This window comes from Sus scrofa, chromosome 9, assembly GCF_054392235.1.
Source record: "Sus scrofa isolate SSC_HxYL_T2T_F1_AM1 chromosome 9, Sscrofa_HxYL_maternal_Yorkshire_Landrace_v2.0, whole genome shotgun sequence".
Taxonomy (NCBI): Eukaryota; Metazoa; Chordata; class Mammalia; order Artiodactyla; family Suidae; genus Sus; species Sus scrofa.
This window is the reverse complement of record NC_139391.1, coordinates 77,869,614-77,886,050: the sequence shown is the minus strand read 5'-3', so window position 1 is coordinate 77,886,050 and position 16,437 is coordinate 77,869,614. Positions and strand designations below refer to the sequence as shown.

Here is a 16,437-nt window from a genome sequence, read left to right as displayed (position 1 = left end):
AGATCCCTGGCTTCAAAACAAAGTTTAAAGTAACAGTACATAGTTACTGAAGACGAACTGAGTTCCAAAGTTTATCACTGGCTAAACTGACTGCATCTGTGGGACAAAGCAATCAGTTACGAATGGCACACATATGACCCTATATTTCTTTCCCTGAGTCAGAGAGCCAGGTTTTGCTGTTCTAAGACAAAAGGTGAATCTAAAGACAGCAAAGTTTACATGAAAAAGTGTCCCATACGAGAAAAAAAAAAAAAAAAAAGGTAAGGGAGGAAATCTCACAATCACCATTCTGTATGCTACTCAGGGCCTAATAGATTTACCCAATGAAATTACTTTTCACCACTGGCTTCAGGATATAAGATCATTAAAATTAGAACATGCTTAAAAAAAAATTCCATTATAGTTTCATGAAATCTGTCTGCTGTGGAAAACATCAAAATGCAGTCTCATATAGGCTGTACCATGTTAGAGTATAACATTTATTAAATTTCATCATTTATGATCACTGTGTCATAACCAAATAAACCCTAACACAAACTTTGACATTTAAAAACACAAGGAGCATATTGATTTTTCAACTATTTTGCTTACATGTACTTTTCAATTGTCATGCAGTGCTCATAATTAGGAGATACTATACATTAACCCTCTCATATTATGCTTATTAAGAACCAAATTCAGAGGGTAGAAAAATGCCAACATAAATTCATTCTCCAAACTGCCCATGGATGTATTGTCACTGTTCCTTCTAATCATATACTTAAGGTACATTCTTCAGTAAAATGTGTAATTGTTGTCACATAACAATAGTTCCGATGAGGCAATACCATTTCAAGAAAGGAATACATCAAATGAGACCAAAAATTGAAGAGCAGAGGTAAGAGCATATAAAAGTCACATGAGAACACCACATAAACTTCCATGTTTCCCCCTTTCCAGGTGCAAAGAACATGCACAAAGTTTTCTTAACACAGTTGTCAGGAGTGCATGAAACACTGGCTGCCACATCATATATGTTGGGAGACGATCGATGCCATTAAGGAGAAAGGACTGTGTTCTTTATCTTTTGGGTCTGTCTATGTCATCTACAGCTGAGAGAAGTTTCTGTCTTGCTTTCTTATTGATGTGTGATCCCAGGCAAACATTTACCAGATTGATCAGCTGCTTCGTTGAATACTCCTGCTCGAAAAAAAAGGAGATTTTGAATTTAGTACACTAAAACACATGCATGTGGTCAATGGGGGAAAAAAAGAACAGGCAGATAGAGATTAAGGTCTCGGTGGGTAGTTACTGAGCACTACAAAGCAGTGAGAAGCAGTGGAAACTGCAGTTGAAACACGGAAGACGAACTGCTTACAGAGCTGTACTAGTAGGCAATAAGGAAATTTTAGAAGACATTTGAAATAAGAAGCACAAGAATCTTTTTAATGTGGCAGGTGACATGCCTATGCTTCTTATTACTTTTGCACACAGCCCACGTGTTTCTGTGATAATCTTTGTTATTAAGTTCTCAAAATACACTGATAATTCACATTTTTAAAATTCTACTAAGTCAGTAGTTTCTGGCACTGCTCATTTTGCAAATATTTTGGGTAAAAGAAAAAAAAATCTCCAACCCCAGAACAACTCTTCTGAGATGTAATAAATGAATAAGGTAACAAAGATCAGAAAGTTACTGGTTTTTAGACCCTTGTACTGGTAGCTAGAAAGTAGAGACTATAGTTGGCCTTGAATGATACAGGGATTGGGGTGCTGACCCTCCACGCAGTTGAAACTCTGCACATAATATAGAGAAGGCCCTCCTATCTGAGGTTCCACTGTGTCCAAGGAGTCAACTAACTGAGGATAATGTAGTACTATAGTATTTACTGTTGAAAAGAATATGCATATAAATTTAAAATGTACAGTTCAAATCCATGTTGTTCAAGAGTTAGCTATTTAAGTATTTGTTGCTATACAGGTCCACTTGGTTCCTGAATTTCAGGTAAGTTGTTAGGAGGACCATGAATAGGAACTCAATAGAAAGTGCCACACCTTGATTTGGCTCTGGAGGAAGAGCAAGAGTTCAGCTAGGAAAGAAGGCTGTGTACTCTCATCTGATAAGAAAAGAACATGCCTTCACTGGAGGTAACCAATAAAGACCATACAATTTCAAAATATGAGAAAGAATTCATTCAGAAAATTCAGCAAACCACTCAGTTTGTGTATCTGATCTGAGAGCACGGGAAAGCACCTGGTAGATTCTCCCAATTAATCACTCAACATTTAGAAACTACTACCCAGCACTGCCCTGGACACTGCAGGGAGTTCCCCAGCACAGAAGACGATTCCTGCTGCTGGGAAAATTTCACTGTTATGAGTATCAGTTAGTTGCAACTCTTCCAAAATAATGAAGCTACACATTTTAGTCTCCTATATTAAAAGAAGAAACTCTAAAATGGGCATTCTTCTTACATTAAATAAGGGATCTCTAAGAGCTGTAAGTTTTCTCCTCAGCTACTTGTCTTTATACCTCAAACCCCTTCCTCAGCACAACCCCTAAGTGTTTCCACCTTACTTTATTAAATGGATTCTAGCAATATTTAGCAATCCATTAGAATTTTGGTTCTTAAATGACAGAGGTCTGTGGGACAAAAAGTGGTGACTATTTCCTCAATTCTTGTGCATTGATCAAAACTATTGAAAATTACATGAATGTTTCTACTTTGCTCTCAAAGATCTGAAACTGTCCTACATTTACCCAGAACTCAGGCTAATGGTCCAGGCTAAAATTCAGTTCATTTTTCTACAGTGTTGAACATATCAGCCTGATAAAGTAAACAGCAATAATTCCTTACTTCCTTAGCTAGTCAAAGGAAATAAGAATTTGCTCAGCTTTTACACATGATGTTTATAGTATTAATAAATGTGAACACTAGAGTTACTGACAGAATAAGATTTGGTGGTAATTTTATTACTTCCCATATTTTCATTAAATCTGTCTTAACATACTGCCTATCTAGACAAATGTAACAATCACAAGGAAAAACTCCCCATATTGAGCCTGCTCTGCTGATAAATGCTGAACTGTATCAAAAATACAGCATCCTAAATAGCTTTTCTTATAAATAGTATTTTTCTCTACTTATCTATACATTCACACAAAAGAAAAATAATCTAATTTACACCTAAGATAAAATCTAATGTAGGATGAAGTTAAATTTAGCTATTTAAATATGAATATATACCATCATCACTACTACATATCAGCGTGTTCAGACTGTCACGCATTCACTGTGGAGGCTACAAGAGAGCTGAAGTTATATAACAGACTTCGGCTTGTGAATCATTTCATTGTTGCTACGTTCAATCTGTCTTGATGTTAACCAGCTTCAGCCTTTTCTGACCACACAGCTGCAGAATAAACACAACTCAAGTTCAGACTCTGGGTATCTTTCCAGATAATTACTGTTATAGCTCACAAAGTATCAAAAGGATTTGATTAGACAAAGGGCACTGCATAGACACAGCGTGAATATGATAAAGAACAGGCCTAAGTAGTTCACGCTAAAAAAGCAAATGCTTCTTTCTACTTTACCCTTATGATTCTGAATTATATGACATACCAGACAGGAAGAGCACAAAGGAAAAGGAAAACAAACTTAATTAACTGCTTCTCAGCTCTCACCCTATGCTCTTTGATCCAGCGTTCCATGTCATTCTCAGTTAGGTAGTAGGCTTTAATATAGGTTTCCACAAATTCTTTATCAGGAATGGGCCGGATATCTGTGAGTTTTTCAAGTTTCATTAAAAACTGTTGAAAATCCAATTGCATCAAGGCACGACCCTCATTACTGCACTTCTTGACGTTGGCATATCTAACGTGTACAATAAGAGAAAAACACAAACAAATGCTATGGTTAAAAAAGAAACCTTAAGGTACTTGAACTTTTCTTTAACCCACATTTGGTGAGATTCTATGAGAGGGTTATAGAAAAAAGAGCACATGAGCCTGAGTCAGAAGGACTGGACTGTACTTGGGCTGTCATTCAGCAGTCATTTTACCTGTCTGGGCCTCTGTTTCCTCATTTGCAAAGCAAAGAGTTCAAATAACTTCTAAAGTTCTTTGCTGCTCTATAGACCACAGTTCTATACCCTCAATTAACACAATCATCTGTAAATTAATCTGGTATTCTAGTTAATCTGACTGCCAAGAATTATTTCTAAAAATAACTCATGAATATTCCCAAGCAGTCCTAGCTTCATAAAACTGCTATTTTACCAACTCAATGCAAAGGGAACAAATAAAATACTTTTCCCATAACCATGCCGCAAACCTAAGAAACATGTGAGCATGTAAGTATAGAAAGTATATATTTCATAATAAAACATTTCAAAGGGAGTTCCCATTGTGGTGCAGTGGAAACGAATCCAACTAGTATCCACGAGGATGCGGGTTTCATCCTTGGCCTTGGGTCAATGGGTCCGAGATCCAGCATTGTTGTGAGCTGTGGTGTAGGTTTCAGACTTGGCTCAGAGCCCATGTTGCTGTGGCTGTGGTGCAGACCAGCAGCTGTAGCTCCGATTCAACTCCTAGCATGGGAACTTCCATGTGCTGCAGGTATGGCCCTGAAAAGCAAAAAAAAAAAAAAAAAAAAAAAAAGAACAAAAAAACAAAACAAAAAACAAAGCACTTCATAGACTTATTCTGATACCCTATGCTACTGAAAAAACTGTGCTTTAAGGTGGACTAGTAATAAGAATAAATATGTTAGTCCCAACAGTACAACATTTTTTTATTCCTAAGTCAGTGTCTCATTCCTTCAATCATAGAAAATGTGGAGAATCCAAGCCTAAGGAACAAGGTACTTCTCCTAAGGAAATCTTCAAGAAATCATATTATTTCAAGTGACCAAGCTTTTTATTTTTTAAAGTGGTTTATACAAAAATATAACATTCGTTATTCACTTTTCTACTATTAAACACATTTACTAACAGTATTTTCTAGGCATGATTATTGACACAGCCATTTTGGGATTTATGGCACTGTTGATTTCAATAGAAAATGCCAAGATTGGTGTCAGTTTGTTAATACATTTTAATACATTTTTTATACATACCATGTTTCTAATACATTTTTTTATAAGAAATAAGAATGATGAGAAATCAGAGAAGTGATAGGGCAAAAATTCAACTGATGTGCAGTTCTAGATCACTGTGAATGGTCTTTGAAATAGTCTGATTTCCTGGGATATTTTAAAGGCATTATTGACTCGTAATTGTGTTCTAGATGTTATGGGCAGAGCAATTACTTTAGATCTGTAAACTCAGCATGTGAAAGATCTATACAGTTCACACTGAAGTAATAATGATGTCATTAACACGGATAACAGTGGTGATGAGGACTGACTTTGCCATTAGAAATCAGGAGTTCGGGAGTTCCCATCGTGGCTCAGTGGTTAACGAATCCAACTAGGGACCATGAGGTTGCAGGTTCGAGCCCTGGCCTCGCTCAGTGGGTTAAGGATCCGGCGTTGCTGTGAGCTGTGGTGTAGGTCGCAGATGCGGCTGGGATCCCGCGTTGCTGTGGCTGTGGTGTAGGCTGGCAGCTACAGCTCCAATTGGACCCTAGCCTGGGAACCTCCATGTGCCATGGGAGCAGCCCTAGAAAAGGCAAAAAGACAAAAAAAAAGAAAGAAAAAAGAAATGAGAAGTTCATAAGCCCCCTAAAAACTGTGTGAACTTGAACACATTGCTGAATCTCTTTAAGCCTTGGTTTTCTGAAGCTAGGTTATCTCTCTGTTGATAAAACAGAGTATAACACCATCAAAGAGAGTTTATATTAGGACTTGATAGAATTCTCTGAAGTGTTTGGTTCAGTAAATGACACATAGTGTTCAATAAACATTACGTATAACCATCATCATCACAGTAATTATACTGGGTAATAATGTTATTAGTTTAACTTTCAGATAACTATTAGACTAGCTGACGCTAATCACCAGCAAGAAAAAAAGTGACACAGCGAGCTTTAAGGTTTCTTCTCTGATTATATTCCAAAATCAAATCTGAATTATTATGGGACTGTCTGCTATTTATCATTATCTCTACCTATTCTCTCCATCCATTAGTGATAACATATATTATTATTCATATATTATGATTTATCATTGAAGAATCAGATAATGCTTTCGTGAAAAACTTACCCTTCTACAATAGTTCTATTAGCCAGGCGTATGCAATGTTCCCAAAGGATATTAGACACAGGCAGGGGTATCCGAACTTTCTTAGAAACTTCATTTAACCTCATGTTAAACTGCTCAAATTCCTAAGGAGACAAAAATCATGGCCATATGTGAATATAATTAAAATGCTACACTGCTTTCCCATCTTAGAGGCAATAAATAAATAAATAAATAATGCCAAAGATAAAGTGGATTTAAGGTGAAGTGTTTTTTTAAGGACATCAAATTGAATATGTTGTAACACAGAGCACACCACATTTCATCTCAAAGAAATAAGTGTCATTAACTAATTAAACAATGATAACGGTGTTCAAATGTTTCTATATCTCAAATTTTTCTATGTCAGTATGAATTACAAAGGCTTAATAACCTAATATGTCTTTAAAAATATCTTCGAGAAACACAGATTTTTTCTCTTTTTTTCTTTTTAGGTCTTCACTCGCAGCATATGGAAGTTCCCAGGATAGGGGTCGAATCGGAGCTGTAGCCGCAGGCCTACACCACAGCCATAGCAATGTGGGATCCAAGCCGTGTCTGTGACCTACACCATAGCTCACAGCAAGGCCAGATCCCCAACCCACTGAGCGAGGCTGGAGATTGAACCCACATCCTCACGGATACTAGTCAGATTTGTTTCCACCGTGCCACAACAAGAATTCCCAAGAAACACAGATTTTTCAAAAAATGTTTTACTGAGCTTTCAACTCAGAGTGAACTACTTGTAATTTGTAGCTGTATTCCTTAGAGAGCACTCGGATAAATTATTCTCTTTTCTAAACGTTCTTTTAAAGTAAATAAATCATTACATACTGAATGATTCAAAAGTCATGTAATAGCTATAAATTTTTAGCAAAAAACTCTGTAATATTTTATCTCGCTACCTACAGAAAAACTGAACATTTTTATTACTTACTAGTAATACCACCATACTAAAAATACATGATACCACTCTACTAAAAATAAAAATACATATAACTAGACAATTTCTTTCTTTTTTTTTTTTTTTTTTTGTCTTTTTAGGGCTGCTCCTGCAGCATATGGGGGTTCCCAGGCTAGGGGTCAAATTGGAGCTGCAGCCGCCAGCCTACGCCACAGCCACAGCACTGCCAGATTTGAGCTACGTCTAGGACCTACACCACAGCTCATGGCAACACCAGATCCTTTACCCACTGAGCAAAGCCAGGGATTGAACCTGTGTCCTCATGGATACTAGTCAGATTCATTAACCACTGAGCCACGATGGGAGCTCCAAACTAGACAATTTCAACAACTATATGAAAGCAGCAGATGATTTTCCCTCCAAAAAATTTATTTCTGATTTCTCTGAACTATTATCATCTTTATAAGAGTAAATATGACTGATCCTTCCTTGACCATACAGTTCAAACATACTTAACAAGTCTTAAAAATGACTTTTTTTTTTGTTTATTTCCTCCATAGAAAAGCTAAACAATGCTTACAAAGTCAAGACTGACATATGCTCAAAATTTTCCATTCATACACAGGTGGAAAAATAATCTGATCATCACCAAAACTACCACATGATTATTATATTACCCTTTGCTACCTCCTAAATCACAATTTTTTTGATGATTAATTTTTACAGTTACTATCTTTAGTTGTTTATGAAAAAGAAGTGAGTCTATGATTAATTTTTACAGTTACTATCTTTAGTTGTTTATGAAAAAGCTTAATTTTGAAAATCAAAGTGAATAAGTAATTGTTCTTCCTATTTTTCATTTCATGAATCTAGCAGAACAGGAGTAATTGCTACTCTGCATATGTTTCCCTATAGTAAACTCTGCTTTGGATTTCCAAGAATCATAATTCAATACTTTTCATTAATATTTTAAAGATAAATTCATATGTTTACTATATAAAATGTCATTCTACTCATTGCTAAATTCAATGTTCAGGAATGCCTACTGTTAAATAAATAATAACACCCTTTCATTTTACTTATGATTCTTTTCAGGCAATAAATGCAGGCTGCTTTTACCTAAACATTTGGATTTAGAAATGCATCAGAAAGAACAAAAGTTATCACAAAAGTTTCTTTATGAAAGTCTTTAATTGCTGAAACCTAGGTTCAAGTTAATAATCTGAATAACACTGGTTCTTTCTTATAATATTAATGCTTCTTGGAATAAAGAATAACTGAAGCAACTGGCTTCCTACTGGTATGTCTATTCACTGAGGGCAGAAGTCTCTTCTTGCATCTCCGTGAGCACAATAACTAGCATGTTGTAAAAAACATAATCAACTTTTTAAAAACCCAATTGTTCAAAAAAGAAAGGGTATGGTTATTTATAAATTACATGTACCTTTTACATTACAAATTAAAATTCCCAGCTGAAGTCTCCTGGGTGCTCCAGAAATTAAAGTTCCTCCAAGGTGGCAATTATAGAGCACTCGTAGATCTCATGCTAACACCCACACACTGTCAACTGATCTTGGCACCCTTAGTTCCCCGAGTCTGGAGACAGCCCCACAGTTCTGCACTCAGCCCTCCAGAAAGGGCCCAGATATCACTGGGATTTGGAACACCAGCTGAATTCCGCTGCTATCTCTGTTTTGATCTTAGGCTTTGTTTACTGGTTCTCAAGTAAGAGGCAGCTCTTATTTACTGCCTTGGACTAAGCAGATAAGAATGTTTATATAAATGAGATAAGTCAGGAGCTAAGATGGGCCAGTTTTCTTTTCACTGACAAATATGAAAAGCAAAATTTTTCTTAAAGCTGTTTTCATTTTCTTTGATGCTCTTTCCTCACCTCAGACATTCATACAGTTCATTTCCTCGGTTCATTTCCTCACTTCCTTCAAGTTCACTTTAATTCTCACTTTATCAGAGTCCCCCTCTGACCACAGGTAAAATAAATGATATTCCTCCCCACCCCACACCTGCTACTCTCGCTGCCTCTTCTGCTGGTTATTTTTTCACAGGACTATTCATCATCTGACATGCTACATACTAATGTATCTCCTTACAGCTGTCCCACACTGGCATATACATTCCTTGATAGCATGTAAGTTCCTTAATTCTCAACTATATTGCCAGCACCTGGATCTGTGCATAGCACATGTCAGGTAATTTATAAATATCTCGTGATGCATAAATGAAAAAAATGACAATTCTTTCCAGAAACCTCATAAATATAAATCATTAAACACAAAGGGGTCTGCATGACATGACATACCGCAAAATGTAATATGATTTCTGGAAGGAACAATTTAGAATAATCAGGGGTATAGTTTCTCGGTAATGAATATACACAACTATAAAATCTCTTCTAATTAAACAGAAACAGTTTCTTGTCACTACAGTCATGGCTACTGAGTTTACATAATATGAAAGACAGCCAAGACAAACTTAACAAACTCAAAAATGGGAATTTAATGAGTAAAAACAGAAGTATTCTTGGGTACAAAAGAACACAAAATTCAGAAAGAAAGCCTAATCCAACTCAGGGACTTTAATACCTCAAGAATGCTAAAATGTGGTAATAACTACAATCTCATGATTTTAGAGTCACTGCAATTATAGGAAGAACTCTCTTAGTAGAAGAATCATCTTGAACAGAGATGTTTCCCAGAATACTTGCCTTTAACAGTGCATCTACATAAATGTTGTGCTGTGACATAATTTCTTTTACATCCCATTTCACATTAGCCATTAGGAGCAGCATCTGTTCATAATCAATGGCTTTACCGGCCACAATCCAGTAAATTGGTTTGCGTAGTTCACTGGCCGTGGAGACTGTCTGAAATAAATGTACAGAAATGAAAACAAATATTTTCTAAAAGTATCAAATTTATAAAGAATATTCCTATTTCTAGTACACATCACACCTGAAAATAAAACACTATATACATATGGAGATTTAATTTATGAAAATACTTAACTTATGAGCAAAGGTCTTACTCAAAACATAATTTTGAGACATTCAACAAACTTGAGTTCATGGACAATACAACTGTAAAAAACCTACAGATTTCCATGGAGACTAGCAGATTATTTCTCAAATTCTTGCCCTTCTCTCCAATTCCACTTCCACACCACACCTCAAGATTCCATCATCTCTCACCTGCACTATTCTAACGGGCTTTGAGTTGGTCTCCCACCTCTAGGCCTCTTGGTTTGCCATCTAAAGTCTGCTCATCACACTGCCCCCAAAGCATTCTTTCTAAAACACACACCTGACCATGCTTCTCACCACCTGTTGTTTCAAATCCCCCAGTAGCTCCCAGTACCTTTGGAACAAAGCCCATCTCCCAGCTGGGGGCGCTGTTTACCACCTGGCTTCTGCTTCCTTACTCCAGCCGTCTTTCTCCTCAGCAGTCCTCCTCTCTGCTCTGGGAGCTTGAGTTTTCCTCAGCTGCTCACAGGCAGCATGCTCTATCTTATCTGCAGGTCTTCCTAAAAGCCACTACCTTAGTCCAAAATACACTTCTGACTCATCCTCTTTCCCGCCAGTCCAGTTTAAACATCACTTCCTCAAAACAATCTCCCTAGACAACCTTCTCCCAACCATACTCTCTCTTCCTCCTCTAGTCAAGGTTAAATACGCTGCCACTGTTTCCTCTCCCTAATTATACTTTAATGTAATACAGTTTTAATTGGCTCTTTCTCTCACTACACTAAAAGTTATATGAGGTGCTCAAAGTACTTATTTAATTATAGCAATTCATGAGTGAATTAAACTAATATTCTAATCCAGCTCTCCTGGGTCTGGAAGACTGACTACCAGTAAAAAATTAAACTAAATAATGTGTGACAGTCCTATCTTGCTCACAGTTGAAATGATACATAAGACATGTCTGACCTGAGAATAGAACTGCTGAAGAAAGGGTTTTTTCACTGCAGGCATCACAGCATCCAGATGAGGCTGAAGGAACTCAAACTGTTCTGCCAAGAAAACCCTAAAGGGAATACATAACCCACCATGTAAACAAAGCACAGGATTTAGAGCCTGTCAATATTTTTGCATAACTAATCTTTAAGATCGCTGAGCAAAAGTTTAACAGTTTCCATCCTAAAGAACTATCTTGCATTGCCATTTGACACACTCATTTACAATTCACATAAAAATTAGAGCCGAGTTTATCACTGAAAGTGAGCTGATGTGAAAGAAGGGTGACTTCAAAGGAGTTAATCTGATCACCACAAGGTGGAGAGTTATGTTGCTTTGCATATAAGATATGAGGACAGATAACACCAAAGATTGAAGAAAGAATACAACAGTATTTTTGGAAAGGATTTCTTTCCAAGATCCCATGTAATTACACACACCAGACCCATGAATTCACAGATTTAACATGTTTGGGTTATTTCTGACACTTTTCAGAAATAACCCAAACATTCATCACATCTAACAAACTAGAACTTAGCTGAGACACACACGTGAACTTCAGGGCAGGAGGCTCGGGTGCATGAGTGGGAGTCATTCGGCTGGAAGACTGCTGGCAGCCATACCACTTTTCCCTATTTTTTGTTATGTACACAAAAACTCTTAAATTACAGTGGACTACATTTTATGGAAAAAGCCACATTTTAATTTTATTAAAGGACTTGGAGATTTATAAGGGTCAAGAAGTACTCCTGCTGAAGTCAAGGGTCTACCATATTTAACATAAACTGACAATGTTATATTAACTAGAATCATAATTTCTCTAGAAATCATAATTCAGTAGGAAAATACAAAGTACTATACTATAACATGCTTTTCTAAAGTCTTACTTAAAGAAAGGACCACGTTGCTTAAGACTAAAATTTAAGAGTTCCCGCCCTTCCATTCGTAGACCAGAAAATTAACCATGCAATTTTAAAAAAGCAATTGATAATCTATTTTAGGATATACTTTTCAGAAATACAGAGTAATTCAAGTATTATTTAGAAGCAGGAGATGCATAGAGCTATAAGGCTAATTGCACAATTCTTATTTTTACAACCTTTCTTATTTAATGGCAAAGAAACTGTTTTTAACAACTTACAAGGATTCTGTGGCTACCACTCTTTCCGCCAAGCCATACAATGTATCTCCAGATGTCAAAACCACCAGGTGACTGAGGTGAGGGCTCGGTACCTTCTCCTTTCTCTCTTCTGCTGCTGTAAGTGTGGCAGTAGGATCAGCTGAAACTTCCTGAAAAAAAACATTCATACACACACGGTCTGAAACTGCAAATCCAATAGCAATCAACCACGTGATTTTACAGGAATGGAACTATAATTAAAATCCTCTTAGGCATATATTACTTCCACTTAGTTTCAGTTCCCTTTTTCCTCCTGACTATGAGAACTTGCCTTTCTATACTAAGTGAAAATGATCCAACTCTGTATTCTACTATCTGTGTAGGACCTAAAATTGGCCAACACAAGGAATCTTTATGAACTGATAGACATTTCATAGAGATAGAGAGATGTCCTTCAAGAACTTGCAAATGAGGAAAAAGAGATTGCCTCTCCAGGACCAAGCTGGAAAAATCCAGAATTATGTGTGATTAACAATTTCCCACCTAAGACTTAATCAAGGCAACTTTGGTATAATTCCAAGAAAGCAGGACTAAAATGCAGTTCTAAATTGAAACAGAATCAAATTTATTATATATGTCTGGGGACAGATTATTGACCTGAAGGAAGACAGTCAATGGAAATAAAGGAGGGCTATCCAAACAGCAGAGTGGGTTAAGTCTTAAGAGATCCTCAAAGAAAATTACAGCACAAAAATTGAATACAAACAAATCTAAGAGTATACAAAATGTATATCTAGATTACTTTTTTGCTTGTTTGTTTTGCTTTTTAGGGCTGCACCTGAGGCATATGGAGGTTTCCCGGCTAGGGGTCAAATCGGAGCCACAGCCACAGCAATGCCAGATTTGAGTCTTGTCTGTGACCTACACCACAGCTCATGGCAACACCGGTTCCTTAACCACTGAGCAAGGCCAGGGATTGGACCTGCATCCTCATGAATCCTAGTCCGGTTCATTGACTGCTGAGCCACAAAGGGAACTCCTAGATTACTTTTAAAATCAATTACACAGTCACAGATCTCTAACATTTTCCTTACAAATCAAAGAGACATCATATGCACAGGACTCTGGGAGCCTAACAGGTGTTTAATAAAACATTATAAAAATCTTTCTAAAAATCTTTCAAGTTAGAAAATGGTTTTATTCTTCTTCAGTTCTTTTTTATATCCTATTTTCTACTAAAGGTATTGTCTCTCTTCAATCTCTAATTAATTAACATTTAAAAGTTATTTAGGGAACAACTGTGCTTTCTCTAAGGAGAATCAGGATAAGGGAACTATACAAGTTAATCAATGTCACAGCTCCGTTATTCATTTCCTTCTACTAAAAAGGAAAATAATCACCCCTCTTCCACACAAGAAAAAACAAAAACAAACAAACATCACAAAATTACACACTGTTTGATACCAAGTGGTTGCCTATGCTATTTAATTAATCCTGGTGGCTATTTAATCACCATCTACCAGACTGTCCAAGTGAAGAACCTTAGAATCATTCTTAACTCCCCTTCCTCCTCAACCTCCATCATGCCTAAACAGACATCACTCGTTTGTTTCTTCCTCATGTCACTCCCTCACCAGGACTAAGGCCCCATAGCGTTCCTGACTAGACTATTCTAAAAGTCCCCTAATAGTCCTCTAGCTTTTCCTGTTTCTACTCCTCTTTCCATACCATTAACTCATTTGTTTTTCAATAATACCTAGGTGATCCTTCTAAAATGGAGGTGTGTGGTCATACCACTCCCCAACTTAAAAGTCTCAATTGACAACCCCTTCCTTATAGAGGAAAAAAGCCTAAACTTGCTGCCATGATATTGCTCTTCTACAAACAGCTACCTTACCAGCCCCATTTCAAGATGTCCTCTACACCCCAAAGGTCTAGTCACACCACTTGCTGTCCTTGTCCTACTGACATGCCTGTCTTACCAGCTCTCCTCTTGCCTGCCTAGGTCTTACCTCAGTTTTTTAAGTTTGAGCTCATATTCACTTCCTTTCTGTAATTTTCTGTCTTCCAAGAATAACGCCCTTCCTCGTGTTAACATTATGCACACATTTACCTATATGTAGCATAAAGCTTACATTATCAGTTGTTGTTTTCTGACTCCTCCACCTCACCGTGAGTTCTTGGAGGGTATGGACCAATTTTACCCTCTTCGTATCTCACATCTTTGGCAGGCAGGCCTCTTGGCATTAGAAGGCCCTCAGTTAGTTTAAATGATGAAGATGATCCTAAGTATCTTCTCTTCTTATTATTCTCTTTCAAGCCCATTCCAATCAGGCTTTTGTCTGCCCCATTCCAAAGAGTTATTAAGGTTCTCAGTGGGCTCCTTATGGCCAAATCCAGTAGTCAACTCTGAATATCCATCTCTGAATGCCTCCCCACCGACCTTTAAACACTGGAGTGCCTCAGAGTTCAGTCCTGGGCCGTCTCCTACTTAACTTCTACTTGCTAGATGATTTCACCTGCTCCCACAGTTTTAAATGCCCATCCACATTCCAAAAGCTCAGAATTTATATGCTAGCTCTGATCTCTCTCACCTTCAGTGCATTTAACATACATGAAACTGAGCGTGATGATTTCCTCCTGAAATGTGTCCCTCCCAGAAATCTCATCCATCCCTAGTAATGGCACCTCCACTGTCCAGAAGTGAGGTACCATCCTCCACTCTGCCCAGTGTCACACCCCTCTTAAAATCCATCAAGAAATGATGATGGTGCTGCCTTCAAAACAGATCCATTTAGAGAAATATGCTTGAAGAGAGCAAGAGAGTCACCAAGAGGTCAAGGTGACACAAATAAATGGAATGTGCTTACTGAGCACTTAAATGAAAAGCTCCAAAATGGGATCCAGTGTCTCAGCTTATACTAGTATAGAAGGAAAACGAATAAAATCCTCTAAAGACTTAGCCTTTCCTGGCACTAATGTACTAGTACACAGAGAACTCATATTTATGGACTCTTCTGGATCAATTTAAAATTCATTTTTATTATCAAAGATTTAAATTTGGCCAAAAGTCTTAAAGCAAATAATTTAGTAGCACCAAGTAGATAACTAAAAATGAACATTTCTGGTACTATTATCACCTACAGCTTTCTTTCCTTTTATCCACCATTAGACCACTTTTCTTAGACTTTTATTTGATGTGTCTAACAAATGTCCTTAGTTTACAGTTAATTTATATGATAAACAATTTTAGGTGGCATTCTTAAGAACATAATGACTTCATTTTGCTTTTTACAGTTAAAGAGAAGCAGAACTTAGAAGATATGTGTAGAGAAAATAAAATTACCCAAAAGCACCAGAATGAATAGGTTATAAATTATTTTAATAGCCAAAAAATGTACTGAATAGCAAGAAACCAATTAATGACAATGTCAACGCAAATTAATGAAGTGATGGAAATTTATATACCACCTTATGAAAACCTGAGATCAAGGTCTAGTAAATGACAAATATCTTTTTTAAATAATAAAACAAGGCTTATCAGTATGAGTAATACTTTCACATGTAAAACATTGGAAACTAATAGGAAATTTCAGAAAAAAACTTTTACTGTATGGACATAAAGTCTCATCCATCAGAGGAGTGAGGACCCTAAAGAGGCGCTGTCAAAAGTCAGCACCCCCTGTAAACTGAAGGGGGAACAACGGCTCACAAAGTTTTCTGGTCCAAGGCACAGTCTTTGATGTAAGAGATGTAAGAATAAGGACGTAAAGGGAAGATTTCTTTCAAAGACGAGATGCCAAGGAAAAAACAGGCCCATCTATCGATTTATTTATTGGGGAGCAGTGTGTAGTTAGTTTTAAAAAACACATTTCTAACACTGAGTACTACATCATTTCAGGAAAACACTTATCCAATGAATATCGACTGGTATGACAGATGCTAGAGATACACTGTCATCAGTAGATGGGTGGCTCCTGTCTCAAAGAACAGCAAGTTTAGTCCCATTGTTTACTGGGTCATGCTATTTCATTACACACTGTCTGGCAAAATCTGCAGCCTTAAATGAAGGCCTTAAGGGTCAGATCTGGAACTGTGGTTTGACAATCAAAAGCTAGTAACTAGCAGAGATGGCAGAGAAACACTAGAGTGAATGGCTCTAGTGGTGTATTTCAGCCAATCTTGAGGCATTCTTCCAGAAACAATAAAAACTTTAGCTGTTGATTAAGATCTAGAACACAAG

General features: G+C 37.0%; 1 protein-coding gene across 11 annotated transcripts in view; it reads right to left on the bottom strand.

Annotated features, from left to right (window-relative positions):
• Nucleotides 1–451: 451 nt before the first annotated feature.
• VPS50 (VPS50 subunit of EARP/GARPII complex) overlaps nucleotides 452–16,437 on the bottom strand; it is a 140,135-nt gene continuing 124,149 nt past the window's right edge. For all 11 annotated transcript variants that reach the window (XR_002347039.2, XR_014815787.1, XM_021102384.2 and 8 more), the window contains 6 exons: nucleotides 12,216–12,364; nucleotides 11,048–11,144; nucleotides 9,827–9,985; nucleotides 6,186–6,307; nucleotides 3,668–3,857; nucleotides 452–1,179 (listed from right to left, as the gene is read on the bottom strand). Coding sequence is in view for 9 of the 11 variants with exons in the window: in XM_021102384.2 (XP_020958043.1) it covers nucleotides 1,060–1,179; nucleotides 3,668–3,857; nucleotides 6,186–6,307; nucleotides 9,827–9,985; nucleotides 11,048–11,144; nucleotides 12,216–12,364 (837 nt within the window). In the remaining 2 variants the exon portion in view is untranslated. The remainder of the gene's footprint in view (nucleotides 1,180–3,667; nucleotides 3,858–6,185; nucleotides 6,308–9,826; nucleotides 9,986–11,047; nucleotides 11,145–12,215; nucleotides 12,365–16,437) is intronic.